Source organism: Cyprinus carpio, chromosome A20 (genome assembly GCF_018340385.1).
Source record: "Cyprinus carpio isolate SPL01 chromosome A20, ASM1834038v1, whole genome shotgun sequence".
Lineage (NCBI taxonomy): Eukaryota > Metazoa > Chordata > Actinopteri > Cypriniformes > Cyprinidae > Cyprinus > Cyprinus carpio.
The window spans coordinates 27,489,344-27,505,828 of NC_056591.1; the positions used below are offsets into that span (position 1 = coordinate 27,489,344).

At 33.1% G+C, this 16,485-nt stretch overlaps 1 protein-coding gene across 2 annotated transcripts; it reads right to left on the minus strand.

The window, feature by feature from the left end:
- Positions 1–2,013: 2,013 nt before the first annotated feature.
- On the minus strand, positions 2,014–15,771 carry LOC109051555 (feline leukemia virus subgroup C receptor-related protein 2-like). Of its 2 annotated transcripts, XM_042778318.1 has the most exons (12): positions 15,605–15,767; positions 14,932–15,524; positions 13,251–13,392; positions 9,788–9,928; positions 8,326–8,393; positions 6,803–6,906; positions 5,546–5,656; positions 5,213–5,318; positions 4,967–5,078; positions 3,935–3,990; positions 2,585–2,695; positions 2,014–2,253 (listed from the first exon to the last, which is right to left on the minus strand). In XM_042778318.1, the coding sequence occupies exons 2-11, from the start codon at positions 15,484–15,486 to the stop codon at positions 2,627–2,629; spliced, it is 1,464 nt and encodes a 487-aa protein (XP_042634252.1). In that variant the 5' UTR covers positions 15,487–15,524; positions 15,605–15,767; the 3' UTR covers positions 2,014–2,253; positions 2,585–2,626. The 2 variants fall into 2 exon arrangements, with proteins under 2 accessions (XP_042634252.1, XP_042634251.1); XM_042778317.1 differs by having other exon boundaries at positions 14,932–15,771.
- Positions 15,772–16,485: the final 714 nt, after the last annotated feature.

Here is a 16,485-nt window from a genome sequence, read left to right on the forward strand (position 1 = left end):
GTTTTCAATTTGAGAGATTATATACATATATTATTAAAATATAAAAATTTTAAATAATAAAATGTATGACTACTATGAATTGGATTGCTCTTAATCATGATTACCATAAATAGTAATCATAGTTATTTATTGTAAAATTATAATTTAATTAATTACACACACACACACACACACATATACATATACACTATATATATATATATATATATACACACACACACACACCAACACATAATAATACTGTATATATATACAGTACAGGTCAAAAGTTTGGAAACATTACTATTTTTAATGTTTTTGAAAGAAGTCTCTTCTGCTCATCAAGCCTGCATTTATTTGATCAAAAATACAGAAAAAACAGTAATATTGTGAAATATTATTACAACTTAAAATAATAGTTTTTCTATTTGAATATACTTTAAAAAAATAATTTATTCCTGTGATGCAAAGCTGAATTTTCAGCATCATTACTCCAGGCTTCAGTGTCACGTTACATCCAGTCTATCACATGATTATTTAGAAATCATTCTAATATTCTGATTTATTAAGAGTGTTGGAAACAGTTCTGCTGTCTAATATATTTGATGAATAAAAGGTTAAAAAGAACTGCATTTATTAAAAAAAAAAAAAAAATAATTAAATTTTTTATTATTTTTTTTTTTAATAATATATACTATCACTTTTTATCAATTTAACACATCCTTGCTGAATAAAAGTATTGATTTTATTTTTAAAAAAAAAAGAAAAAAAAAAAAATTACTGACCCCAAATTACTGACCAGTAGTGTATATTGTTATTACAAAATATTTATATTTTAAAAACATAGCTTTTTTTTTTTTTTTTTTTTTTTTTTTTTTTTTTTTTACTTTTTATTCATCAAAGTATTCTTAAAAAGTATCACGTGTTCTGAAAAAAATATTAAGCAGCAGAACTGTTTCCAACTTTGATAATGAATCATCATATTAGAATGATTTCTAAAGGATCATGTGATAATGATCCTAAAAATTCAGCTTTGCATCACAGAAATAAATGATAATTTAAAGTATAATACATTTAAAAACAATTATTTTAAGTTGTAATAATATTTCACAATATTACCATTTTTTATTTCTGTATTTTTGATCAAATAAATGCAGGCTTGATGAGCAGAAGAAACTTCTTTCAAAAACATTAAAAATAGTAATTTTTCCAAACTTTTGACCTGTACTGTGTGTATGTGGTATATATGTGTGTGTATATATATATATATATATATATATATATATAAAACTGTTAAATAAATAACTGATTACTAATTATGGTAATTATTACTATTATGGTAATATAATGATAATATAAATTAATATTTTATAAAATACAATTTTTATATTTTATTATTTTTACTGTAATATATTTTAATATTTTATTTTTTTATAATATTTTCTATTTTTATTTTATTTTTTTTTATATATTATTTTTTTTTATTTTATATTTTTTATAATTTTATATTTTTATAATTGTATAGTTTTATATAAATATAGTTCCTTTTTAAATAAATTATATTTCCTTTTAGATTACTATTAATTGTAATAATAATAATAAGAATATGGGTGTTACTGAAAAGCATGGCATTGTATTATTATAGTAATAGTAATGATACTAATAAATTTAACAAATAATTTTTTTTTTTTTTACATTTTAAAAATAAAATATAACAGTAATGTACTTTATAGGTTACATTTATCACAATTTATTCAGATGGTCTTTTTAGAACTTTAATTAGGGTCGAAAAGAAAACGGTATAAAAATAAAGTTATTCAGTACTCATTACTGCATAGATTGAAACCAACACAGTATATTTAAATGTGTTGAGCTTTGGTTTCTATTCTTAAATTCATGCAATACTTAAGTGCTCCACATTCTTATGGGTTTCATCGTAGGATTTTTTTTTTTTAAATTTCAATGAAAAATTGTTAAGAGAAATAAGACATTTGAAATGTTAATAATAATTTAAATAATCAGTTGATAAACTAGTGAAAAAATTAGAATATATTCGACTTGAGATGATTAGTGAAGAAGTAAACACAAATGATCACACCATACACACAAACACTTGATCATTCCCTGACTGTTTTAAACACTGGACTCAATTCAAATAAACACACACACACACACACACACACACACACACACACACACACACACACGATCCATCCTGCGATCACATTAGAGTTTGGCTTCAAAAGCTTGTGCCACTGATGCTTCCATATGGACCTGAAAACACAAAACACATCATTAGTAACAGATTTCACAGCAAAACGGCGCCCCCTGTTGGCCAAAAACCAGTTTCATGCACACATCCGCAGTTAGTATGTAATTAAATGAAGGATAAATGTTAGTACACATCAAACACCCAAACTACAATGAACACGTACAAAGCTCAAGGGTGAAGTGTTCAGATAGAGCAGGCAAAAAAAATCATGACTAATAGACTCTAAGAGAGAATCAAAAGCACATCTGAATCACGTTATAAGTGATCTCATTGATAAGCGGGTGGGTCTCAATGAGTGTGAATCAGAAGGGCTGAAGCGTGTGCCACCCATACCTGAACCACAGCGAGCATTAAAATCAGGTGGTGATTGATTGATCACATGTGTGTTGAGGGGAGGAGAGACGTCCCACTGTGTTCTTGAACATCTGACCTGCCCAGTGCTGCCTGCAGACACACACACACACACACACACGTAAACATGAATGGATTTGGACAGAAACTAGAACAGAGAATGAGATGATCGGAGAAATAAAAGGTTGAGTTAAAAACATCCCAATCATGATGAGAGGAAAATGGAAAGGAATAGGTGGAAAATGGAAAAGGGAGAACAGGATAAGTAGAAAAAGAGGAATGGGAAGAGTATGATTTATTTTATTTTTTTAGCAAGAATGCATTCAATTGATCAAAAGTGACAGTAAAGACACTTATAATGTTAAAACAGATTTATTTTTCATTAAAAACACTCAAAATATGAAGCAGCAGAACAGTTTTTAAAAAATTATAATAATCAGAAATGTTTCTTGAGCAGCAAAGCACCATATCAGAATGATTTCTGAAGGATCATGTGACACTGAAGACTGGAGTAATGATGCTGAAAATTCAGCTTTGATCACAGAAATAAATTACATTTTAAATATGTTCACATAGAAAACAGTCATTTTCAATTGTAATATTAATTCACAATACTACTGTTTTTTTTTATTAAATAAATGCAGCCTTGGTGAGCATAAGAGACTTCTTTCAGAACCATTTCTAAAATAGTACCAACTCCAAACTTTTGGATGATAGTGTAGTGTTTATGAGAGGAAAGAGGCAATAAAGTGGAAAAACAGCAGGATAATGGAAATTAGAAAGAGAGTGTGAATGGGATGTGTGGATTAAGAAAACAGGACATTCGCGTGTAAAGATGAAGAACAGGATGAAATGTGTTTATAGAGCTGGTGTGAATCTCAGAGCATTTCCCGTGTGTCATCAAATCACAGCGCTGGATTGTCAACACAATAAAAAGTTCAAAAGCGCCACAGGAGCTGCTAGAGGCCAAAGATCCTGGAGAATACGCAGGAACACAGTCATGTTCCTGCTGTGGATGTTTGAAACAACAGCTAACAAACCAAAACCACCTTTGAATGAACACTGGAGTTCAGGTTAAAATAAAAACAACACAGAAACGTGAAATAGAATCAACAGGAGTGTCATTTTCTCTAGTATCTATGTTAGTGGGCATAAAAGGATTTCTGCTGCATCAATCTGACAAACAAGAGAAACACTAGCAGAAAACACAAAACTTGAACTTATTCCTGGATGGGAAGGTCATGAAAACCTTAATCTGATTTCTATCACAATATATCGCATTTAATGTATAAATTGTAATTGTAAAGTGTAATTGTTTGGTTTGATACTTACAGCTGCCAGTGCTTGCTGGTTTGCCAACTGTCTGCGCAGATCCGACTTGATACAAGCTGAGATAAAAGAACAGAAATGCAATGAGACGCACATAATTACAGCTTTAGCATTCAGAATAATATCTACTAAAGTGACTGATGCAACCTGTAAACTCAAGTCTATCTAATCAGTATATGAATTGTGAATATAAAATGGATGAATCCATTTCCAGGTCACATTTCATCCCAAAAATCAAAAGAAATAAATAAGAAATAATTTTTTGATTTATTATATGAAGTTTGTGTTTATGCATTGTGAAATTATTTTTATTACAATTAAATACTGCACCCTTAAAAAATGCATTAAATATTATATTATTTAAATAATGCAATAAATATTCACCCTAAAATGGCAAAATAATAATAATAATTATTATTATTATAAAGATAATACAAAATTAAAACTAATAATAATAATAATAATGTGGAAGATCATTCTGATTGGACCTTTGAGATGCTCTTTGTAAACAGAGAAACTAAGTTAAAAGTAATTGAACTTTGTACCACTATGCATAAATGTTATATGAAGGACTATATAATTACTCCCCATTATCTTTAATTGCCTGGAAAATTAGTTTAATATTAACCAGTAATTCTAACCATTTAAATAACCGCAGCCAACATCGTAATTAACACATTATATAAGTTTATAACATTTAAAACATGTGCATGTAACATTTGAGCGTGAACTCACAAACTAATTTGAAGCAATACAGACATCACACCCGGCTCTGCGTTTGAACCCTGAAGCATTTTGGCTGTAACCATCCCACAACAATGTTGCTTTTTCTACATTTACATAACCCGGTGTTTTTTTCTCCCTGTGTTTAATAGCTCATACATTAACTGAAACATTAGAGGACATTGCAGCTTTCATAATGTCACATGAATTTTAATATACAATACTTTCCAAGAAGCATTATCATCACCAGGAAGGAAGCAAGACATTCAAAATTAACTATACTCAGGAAGACGAGTATTGAATAATATGCACCTGTAATGATGGTTCCTATCAGTAGAAAGGCACAAAGGAAGAGATTTCCAGCCAGAGTATTAAACGAATCCATGATTTTCCCCTGACAGATTGTAAATATGATCCCGAAAACCTGCAGTAAGAAATCACAATCATTAGGATTGCTGGTAACTCCATATAAATTCAATTAAATCATAGAAATCTCAATATAAAATAAGACACAACTCTTATAAACAACATAATTATTATGAAATATCACACACAAACCTGTGCAGAGCAGTTCAGAAGTCCTGAAGACGTCCCCTCAGACTCTGGGTAAGTCAATTCAACAGCAAACTCAAAACCAAGGGGAAGGTAACCCGTCATGAAGAACCTGCATAAGTAACACACAAACAAAACATCTAAATTTATATATATCTATATATAAAGACAGAGAGAGAGAGAGAGAGAGAGAGAGAGAGAGAGAGAGAGAGAGAGAGAGAGAGGGAGAGAGAGAGGTTTTACTGTAACACATATATTGCAAAACAAAACAGAAACAAACTATAACAACAACAAAGAAAGGAAAAATTAAGACGTTTTCCATTTGAACTCTTCTTGTACCCGAGGGTTCCTGCTGTGATGAAGACCACCCACAAGTGACCCAGATCCAAGGTAAAAGCATAAAGCACCAAACCCACAAGCGACATCAGATACACGGCTAGTGTTGTTTGTCTGTGGAGACATGACATAACATAACAGGTTAAATCTTTCATCAAGCTCAAGATTCAGATAACATTTCAGTTGATTTTGTAAAACAGCATCTGCGTTTCGTCAAATATGTGCACTTAAAAAAAATGATTAGTGGAATTTTTTTTGGTTTTGTTGGAAATGACAGCACAACTGTATAACAATAATGTTCACATAATAAAAATAAAATGATATATGATTGCTTTATTCTTTGTTTAGAATATTGTTTTTAAAAATGTAATATTTTTATCATGGTATTTCATATTTTTAAGACTGAACAAATCAATCAAATCTACACTACCATTCAAAGGTTTGGGGTTTTAATTAATTAGAATTAATACAGTAATTAATACTTTTATTCAGCAAGGATGCAATTAAATTTATTGAAAGTGACAGTGAAGACATTTATGATAGAGTTCTATTTCATATAAACACTGTTCTTTTGAACTTGCTATTCATCAAAGAATCCTCAAAAATAAAATGTATTACAGTTTTTACAAAAATATGAAGCAGCTCAACTGTTTTCAGCATTGGTAATAATAATAAATTTCTTGCAAATCAGCATATTAGAATGATTTCTGAAGAATCATGTGACACTTAAGACTGGAGTAATGATGCTGAAAATTGAATGAATAAATTACATTTTACAATATATTCAAATAGAACACAGTTATTTTCATTTGTAATAATATTCCACAATATTACAGTTTTTACTGTTCATTTTAATCAAATAAATGCAGCCTCCAGTGACACAATATTGTCTGAAGTTGAAGAAACACTCATTAACCATATTATTAATTTGACATGTCAGTGCAGTATTGTGTGTGAAAATTGTAAAGGTTTTTACACTTTAAGACATTTTGTCCTTCATTCTGCTGAACAAAAGAAACATCACAATGTCCGGGAGGGGAAGGCGTGCTGCGAGGGGTCAAATACAAGGGGTCACTAAGGTCTAGGTTCATGGGTCAGTGATTCAAACACCTGGACAAATACACTAAACCAAAGCATATGAACAGACTCGTTGGGGGAAGGACTCAATAACACTTATCTTCAAGGAGGAATGAAGACAAACATTTATCGAACACTGTCGCTGTCTGAAAGACATTTCAAGATTAAAGTCTAGCCTCTTACTTGTAGGTCTTAGATCGGTCTAACCAGATCCCACAGATGAGGGATCCCACCATGCCAGCGATGACGATGGTGAGACCGATCCTGCCGGCGTTCACCTCCTCTCCCTGTTCAAAGCAGAGCAAAACTTCACATGGATTCCAGTGGTGTCTGGTGGAAACTTTTCTAAGAAGGGCATCACATCCAATAATTTTAGCATACATTCCGGCATGATTTATCCCAGTATAAAAAAAAAGGGAAAAGTATTAAGACTTGAAGATTTTTAAATAAAGATAATTTTTTTACCAAGTTTACCAAGATTCCCACAAAACAAAATTTTCTTCAAGCTTTCCTCAAGATAAATTAAAATATTTTTTAATTTTGATAATTCACAATTTATGTATACAGTGCAACAGCAAAAACTGTGAGAAACAAAAATACATTTGTTTAGAGCATTGTCAATACATATATAAATAACTACAAGCTGCAATACCAAACAGGACCACACGGAGACGCCAACAGACTACTATACAAGTCACAATAACCTGACTGTATATAGATATATACGGATCCATTCAGAATTATTAAACAGAACAAAACACAATTTAAAAAAGTAAATAAAAACATTCTGAGTCGAATCTGGCGCTCTGAAGGTGGCTCGACATCGCCAGTGAACAGTTCCTCTGTCAGAGTGAGTGTTCATGTCTGTCTTTGAGTGTCTACATAAGCACCACTGACCATTGCAAACTCCAATAAAAACACACTTCTTCAACGAGTTTCCATAATAAAACACTTGCCAGACATGCAAGCATACTGAAATGTGCTTGTGCAAAAAGCTGTCAAGAGAGCGCACAGACACGGTCTGTTTGTTTGCAAATGAATAATAACAGACTTGTGTGTCTAATAGTGTACGATTGCTGTATGTCACTGTAATCGTCTTTACCTCCATTACAATAGTTATCCATCAAAACTTCACTGGTGAGATACCGGTTTGCTTTATTCAGCCCATACAGACTAATCCTAACTCCATATTTCGTATTAATAGAGGTATGTGTGTTCCCACCAATCGCTGCACAAGTTAAGGTTATGCATGATGACTAAAGCATGTTAGTGCCAATCCTCTCGGAACTCATAGAGATTGCATCGCAGTGCCTTCAGTTCGAAAAAAAAAATCTTCGTATGGAAGTCTATGAGAACACTCGGCCAGAGTGAAATCGCCCAGAAAGGGCCGTTACTTCCCATAATGTGACTTGACACTGATTGGACTATATATTCAGAGGCAGAACAAACAGTCTAGAACAGTGACAGCTTTGGCTTAATGTGATAGCACTTTGGTAGTGTGTCGCACTTTCGTCCTAATGTAGAAACCATCCCTGATGCGTTCTGTTTTACCACAGTATTGCAGACTAAGATTAGTTTTTCTGGATAAACTAATAAAATAAGTATCGAAACCCACCAATAATGCTAATAAAAAAAGTTAATTCAGTTATTATGTTAATTAAGTGTAGCTCTCGTGGTGGGTTGGATAGGGGTTGGGTGGGACTTACAGGATAGTGTTCAATGATCATTCGGTTGAGAAGTGTACTGACAGCATAGAAACAGCCAACATTCAGCCCTGATGAAGAAAAACAGATGAAGTCAAAAACATAAACATGCTAAAAGCATAAACTTAAAAAAAAAAAAAAAAAAAAAAAAAAAAAAAAAAAAGTAGCCTGGCAGACAGCTGATTTGGTGTGTATCTAGTAAGCAATAAATGTCTTCACATTTCCGAAGCAGCTGTAAAGATATAAAGAGCTCTGCATTCCTGCAGGATTATTTCTGTCAATGTTCAGCCAGGTTAAATGCAGTTACAGGCTTCTCATGCAAGTGTTGCACAGGTGTGTGTTTGTGTGTGTAGATCATAAACTCAGTGTTAACGTAGTTCATGCCAGTCAAGTTATGACTATTTCTGTTTAGTACTTGATTTTTACTTTTTCAGAATCATGCAAATTAAAGTCGCCATGAAATCAAAATGTACAATTCTTATTTTTAGATTGTAATAGTGTAGTGTTTATTATAAATGATTTATCTGTGCACTTCATTATTTTTTAAAAATTCATGTGCCCTCATAATTGTTAACCAAATACGTTAACCGTCCCTCCCCTCTTGAAACGACTTCTTTTCTCTTCCCGTCATGTGCTATGTGCTAAGCCCCGCCCTGTATTTTTTCGTGCCAACTTTAAAATTACATTAAATTAACCTTCATGCCATTACAAGCTAGTCATATCTAATAAATACTTAATAAATATTTATGCTCTCCGATGCTGCATGCATTTAATCAAAAAACAGTCAAAACAGCAGTTATGAAATAATAAAATACTGTAACTGTTTTCTATTCAAATATATTTTAAAAAGTTATTTATACCTGTGATGTAAAGCTGAATTTTCAGCATCATTACTCCAGTCTTCAGTGTTACAAGATCCTTCAGAAATAATTCTAATATACTGATTTGATGCTCAAGAAATATTTATTATTTACTGAAATATGATGTAAATAATATGTTATTTTAGAGAGAAAGGGAAGTTAACACGGCTGAAGCTGCTGTGCAATTTGGCCCATAACCACCTTTCTGGCACCAGAATCCTACTAACAATATTCAATATATTCTATAATATAATATAACATAATCATGTCCCTTCATTGTGTGTGGTTTTCTTTGACCATTTTTTACAGTCCACAATGTGACTATGACTGCAAGTAACAGCACCTGTGTGATCTGAGGAATCATTCATGCAAGTTATCATTAGTTATGCTGAAGTTTAATAGTTAGCATTAGGAGCTTGTTCAAATCACAAACCCCATGTATAAGCAGTAACAGTCCTGCTGACATGAGCACCACTGACTATAGAACTATTCACGCTAATGTTCTCAGTAACAAACTACGACTGTGTGTTTAAATGGCAGCAAGCATAATGCACCACAGTTTGAGGTCCTGAATGGATCTTTTGTGCGCGGAGTAAGATATTCACCGTAAGTGATGACGAGGAGGATGAAGGCTTTGTTGCGGAGCAGCCTGAGAATGGATGCTGTATATGAGTAGCTCTCTGGAGAGATCCTCCGAGCCGCGGCTTGCGCGTGGGTGGGAGGGATCTCCGGACGCTCCTGAAACACTGATGAGAATATAAAAACACAAACTCCTCTAGTCAGCAGTCACATACATCAGAGAACTTTTCATTTACATCTCGTCATTGTCTGGCGGAAGTCTCATTTATCCATATATATATATTTTTATATAAATCAATGTTATTGGTCACTCTTTATGCCTGTATGTGTTTTTCAATGTTATTGGTCACTCTTTATGCCTGTTATATATATATATATATATATATATATAACCAATAAAAAGTATTAAAAAGAGCTTGTGACTAAACCTTGTAACTCCATAGGATCCTCAAACTGTTAGTGGACGGTCCCGGCTTGTTTGCGATAAAAGTAAATAAAAAACTGGTTGTTTGAATTAGTACAGCATTTTCTTTACTCAAGATACACAAGTCTAATGTTTTATGTATTTAAGGAGTGGAGAAGAGTGACTTAGTTTAGTCATAGCCAGTACTGTCTTTAATAGCCTTAGCTTAGCACTTAATTTTTTATAACATGAGATTTTGGCCAAAATGTAACTCCACTGTAACTTAATTTCAACAAAATCTGATTTTGGTAAAATGTTAATAATATAACGGCACATGCAAGTGTCTGGCCATATGTAAAGCCACAATAACAACTTTGACAATGCAGTGTTTAATTATTTAAAAAACTAAAGGGTTGTTCTATTTTTTTTTTATAAAAGTAGTTTCGGACATATGAGGTTTCCGTCTGACAATGACAAAACTGAAGATCAACACTGATCTGAGTTCAGCTTCATGGTGTAACTAGACAGCCCTGTTCAAAACAACGAAGAGCTGCCAGGCTGAAATAAAATGAAAAACTTACTGAAATAAGTGAAATAACTATTTGAAATACTAACTGAAATAAGTTGAAGCTGAAGTACTAAAATGAATTGAAAATGAAAATCTAAAAAATGTTTAAATTAAATGATTAGAAAACTAGTTTTGGCAACAAATATGATTAATGTAAATTATCAGATGATTCAATGTTAAACTAAAATTAAAATGAAAACTAAACAAATTAAAACAGTATCAATAAGTAGTATAATGGTGTGTAAATAATACTAAAATACAATATCATTTGATTAGCCTATTTGATATGAAGGACAAGAAAATTGTTCCAAAATATAGGCAGCAAAGTAATGCCATCTCCGATAAGCAAAATGAAAGACAACATCACATGTTCTGTATATTTTATTAAGGCAAACCCAGAATGTATTGTGAAAAAAAAAGTGTCCAAGATGGCGAGGTTTTGGCATAAAGCTAATATGTTTGATAATTTAGACAATTTAAAAGAAAAGACATTAGAAATAAGTTCCAATATATATATATATATATATTGGAACTTATAGGTTACTGAACTCTGTGATATTTGCTCTATCAAACATAATCTAAATATTAAAAACTCTTTATTCTTTATTAAAGTTACATAACAGACCAGCTAAAGTGGTTATTTTGAGGGAAATTAGTAGAACAGTTCACCCAAAAATAAAAATAGTCATCATTTAACTCACCAACATGACTTTCTTCATTGCATTGAAGGGCGTGTTTAGCAGAAAACCACAGGTATACATTGCCATTGAATGAAAGTAAATAGGGAATTTAAATATAGTGCACAAATAGTATGCACAACTTTCATGTTGCTTGTATTGAACGTCTTAGTGCTTAACAGCAGAAAGGTTTTAGGTTTAGAAAGAGACAGTGTGTAAATTTCTGGCTGAACTTTACCTTTAACACTTTAAAACGTCTTGAGATTTTCTTTATTCAACTATCATTTTTGCTTGTGAGAACAGAACTGAATCCACGTGAGAGTTGCTCAGAATGTGACAGGAAGTTTTGTGGCCTTGTCAAGATAAAAATGGGCGGCTCAGCATTTAAACAGCTGAATGAAGAGCACATAAAGAGTAAAAAGAGAAAGAGCAAAATGCGTTGAAATTGAAAGAAAGAAAAAATAATTTCCCTTTCTTTCATTTGGGGTAAATGTCAGTTAATCATAACTCCATTTACTAGGGATGTAACGATTAACCGCGAACCGGTTGAAAATTGATTCAAACCGGTTGAGATGACAAATAAACAAATTGCGATTCAATTAGGGGTAGGAGTTTATATAAATGTATGTCTGAGGGGAACTTACTGTCTTACTGAAAAGTTTAGATGGTACTTTTTCTTTTCATCTTGCCTCTGTATAATGCATATTAAAGATCATAAGTGGAGCACTGCTTTGTTTACAGCAGAAACCAAGAAACACTTTAAGCTCCACCTGCTGGCAGAGAGTGAACCTGCATCTCGTTCAGCTCGTCTGCTGTTTCTGTTTCATGCAGATATTTTATTATGTATAGTTTCACAAAACTGAAGTCAAACCATTGCTTCAAATTTCAAAATTACACAATCTAATTTAGATTCAAAACTGCTCACGTTGCATGTATGTAGCATCTTTGTTTGGATCATGATTAAAATGCAGAGGTTGCCTCTAATTTTAAATGGAAAGAGCACTGAAAAAGCCTTATTTTGCTTATATGAAAAGATTTCTTATATTTGTGTTACTTATTTATTTGATTTAGGGCTTGTTTTAAAATTTTAATTTAATTTTGTTATTTACATTTACATTATATTTAAATTTTGTCATTTAGCAGACGCTTTTATCCAAAGCAACTTACAAATGAGGACAATAGAAGCAATCAAAACCAACAAAAGAGCAATAATATGCAAGTGCTATATTAGTATATTATAGTGCTACATTTCAATTTCACATGCAAAAACCGTGCAGCATTTTGTCCAAGCAATAATAAAAGGACACATTTAATTTATAATTTGTCTTACATCTCATTTTGTTAAAAAAAAAAATTTGTGAATCGAATCATGAAATCAAAATTGTGAATCGAATCGAATCGTGAGTTGAGTGAATCGTTTATACGTTAGGTTGTTATGTGTATAAACTATGCACAAAATTAGTCTATGTACATGCAGGAAGAAGAACAGCATAAGACTCATCAAAAAGAGGTACAGACAGACACTAAAAGACAATCAACACCAAACCAATCTCTCTTTATGCTACCTAAAGTGACAGCTGCCTCCTAAGATAGCATCCTTATCTTCACTGAACCTCTTAAATGACTGAAACTCTCTACAAAGGCAGCAACTCCCCATGCCCCACAAAAACTCACAATCTATTTAATTTAAGCATGCTGCCAAGATAACAAGATAAACTGTTATCTCTGTGAAAGTCGGGCAATAATTTGGATAAAAGAAGATATCATAAGGCACTTTAATTATGTTGCATTTTTTGGAACGATCTTTGGAATTAAATAGTTTAACTGATGTTTGCTCTTACCAAAGACAACCAACACAAACAGGAAGGTGGCCACTCCCGCTGTGATGTAGAACATGACTCTGATGTGAGCCGCTAACTCGTCCAGATCGTCCACATTAGGAACCAGTATTGGTGGAACAAGGAAGCCTATGGCGATCCCCAACTAAAAGGAAAACAGACATTTCTGAGATTACATTAAGTACATGAATGTGACCTTTCGAGTTAGGCTTGATTTCAAACATAGCTGTGCTTTTTTAAAACTGCACTCGCTTTGTTTCACTCTACTTCCTAGTTTTCTCTGTTGTGAATCAGTACACCGTGATGTAAATTTGGGAACTAGCAAAGGCCTGTTCCACTTAATACTTGGATTCTAAAGACTCATAAGTGTCATGCAATTATGTGGTTGCACATTAAAACACTACCGGTGTTTATTAACAACAATGTTTCATCCTGTACTCGTACTCCATTTTTGTTGGCTTAAAACAGGGGTTTTTAAACTGGGTTCCAGGGACCCAATAAAAAGGTCTGAAAAATAATACATTTTTATTTTATTCATATTATTATTATATATTAATTTATATTATTATAAATGCTGTTCTTTTTAACTTTTTATTCATCAAAGAATCCTGAAAAAGTATCACAGGTTCCAAAAAAATATATATGATATACACACACATATATATATACATACACACACACACATATATATATATATTTAGAATGATTTCTAAAGGATCATGTGACACTGAAGACTGGAGTAATGACGCTGATGAAAATTTAGCTTTGCATATTAAAATAGAAAAACAATTTTAAATTGCAATAATATTTCACAATATTACGTTTTTTTTTTTCTGTATATCTAATCAAATAAATTCAGCCTTGATGAGCAGAAGAGACTTCTTTAAACAACATTACGAATTTTACTGATCCCAAACTTTTGAATGGCAGTAAATATTTTCAAGGGGAAGTCGTGGACACTAGGATTTAGGAGCTCAAACTCCTATTCCTAAGGTTGTGGGTTCGAGTCTCAGGCCGGCAAGACCACAACTGAGGTGCCCTTGAGCAAGGCACTGAACCCTCAACTGCTCCCCGGGCACCGCAGCATAAATGGCTGCCCACTGCTCTGGGTGTGTGTTCACGGTGTGTGTGTGTGTGTGTGTGTGTGTGTGTGTGTGTGTGTGTTCACTGCTGTGTGTGTGCACTTTGGATGGGTTAAATGCAGAGCAAGAATTCTGAGTATGGGTCAACATACTTGGCTGCATGTCTCTTTCACTTTCACACACATATTATATATATATATATATATATATATATATATATATATATATATATATATATATATATATATATATATATATATAAGATAGATAGATAGATGGATAGATAGATTAAATAAAATATATCATGAAATAAATTTAAAAATGCAAATAAAATAACAGAAATAAAAAAGCAGCTTAAAATGAATGAGCTGAATAAAATGTGCAAACATTGGCTCAGAGAATGACAAGCGATGATTATGGGCGGGATTATCTGTTTGCGACCAATAGCAAATGGGGCGTGTTCAAGATACCTGTGTGGAAACAGTCATTATTTTTATTTTTAATGCTGCTAGTGGTGCAAAAATGTCACACTTCAGCTTTAACAGCACAGTAGTTAAATGAGAAGACTGCATTATTATTATTATTATTTTATTGAAACCCACCTGATTTCCGAAGACCCCGATGGAGCACGCAGTGGACACTTCTTCCGATCCGAACCACACCGACGCGATGCGGGAGGGCATCCCGAGAATGAATACCTGAGCCACTGAGCACGTGAACTGACCCAAAAACGTCACCGGGAACAGGTCCGGTCTCGCGCTGGCCACCTTGATCCACGTGCCCGTGCAATTCAGAGCCGCGGCCACGAGCGCGATGACCCTCAGACCTTTTTTATCCAAGAGCCACGAGACGGGAAAAATGAGCGGAATGTACGTCAACATGTAAATCATGGACATCCAGTCGATGGTGAAAGAGTCCACGCCGTAGAAGCGCATGAAGATATTGTTGATGATTCCGTATTGAATCCACTGATAAGAGTTACACAGCGAATACGAGCTGAATAAAAACACTATGATCCATCTCTTTTTATATAAACGCGTCTCCGGCGGTGCGTTGCGGTGTTCAGATGTCACCTCACTATCAGCTGCGGCTGTTTTGGGGAAATATTTATTATCGTTCACCTTTCCGTCCACTGGCTTTGATTCATTTGCTTCCATTTTCACTCGATTCAACCTCGTTCAGAGCTTCTCCGAGACTGAAAGATTCATTCATTCATGTTGAATTAACTGTTGTCACTGTATAACATGTCAAACTCTGTTGTAATTAAATACTCACTTTACATGACAGATTAATGCCATGTTACCCGAGTTTAAAGTCTGTTGAATAAACTTCCCATATTGCATTGATGCATGTTCATCCGTTGCTCGGATTCCGCTGCAGAAACTCTTCAAACATTTGTTGAAAGTTTCGCCACCGTGATGAAGTTCCTGGAGTAAAAATAACTAACTAGAAGAGAAATTATAAACAAACTGGTCCGGCAAAAATGGGCGGAGCTTCACTGTAAGGCAGTCACGTGACATTCTTGAGCAAGTAGAACAGCTTGTGTTTTAGACAGTGTATGTTTTAAATCTAACAGAAAATGTTGCAAAACAAAATTAAATAGCTATAAACATAGGGTTGTGGTTTGGTCCAGTCATTTCGGAGCGATCATAAATTTGTAATCGCCAGTTTGGAAATCTTTATTTTCTTAAATAGGCGACTTAGCATACTGTACTTTTCTTTAAGGACATGTCAATTAAATAATGATTTGCTTATTTTGTGTACTGTTAATAAAGAAAAAGCATAATCGCAACTCATTTATCTGGTTTATGAGGGGACAATTGTACGACTAAACTACATTTCCCATGATTCTCTGTTGTATAACTTTTATAGCTGAAGCCTTTTAATAGCTGATACTCTGTATCTTCATGTACAGTAAGTGGATATTAATGTTTCACGAGTCAAAGTCCCGTATTTATTGGTACATCGATTTATTGATTTATTTTACAGTGACACCTGCAGTGGATTTAACTGTTTATTACAAATACCAATCCTGGGAATTAATATATTTAAAGGATTATAGTTTAAGTTTGCTTACATCAACAGTAAGGCAAAAACGTCCTGAGATTTGAATGCGACTCAATGGAGGATCCAACTTTTTGGGCCACAGAGCCCCC

Bases quoted from the DNA above. Each gene is read 5' to 3' on its own strand.
- LOC109051555 (XM_042778317.1), bottom strand. From the start codon at position 15,486: ATGGAAGCAAATGAATCAAAGCCAGTGGACGGAAAGGTGAACGATAAT. The intron at 6,907-8,325 runs GTAAGTCCCACC...TGCTTTGAACAG, and splicing joins TGATCATTGAACACTATCCT to GGAGAGGAGGTGAACGCCGG. The intron at 2,696-3,934 runs GTAAGTATCAAA...GTGTGTCTGCAG, and splicing joins ACCAGCAAGCACTGGCAGCT to GCAGCACTGGGCAGGTCAGA.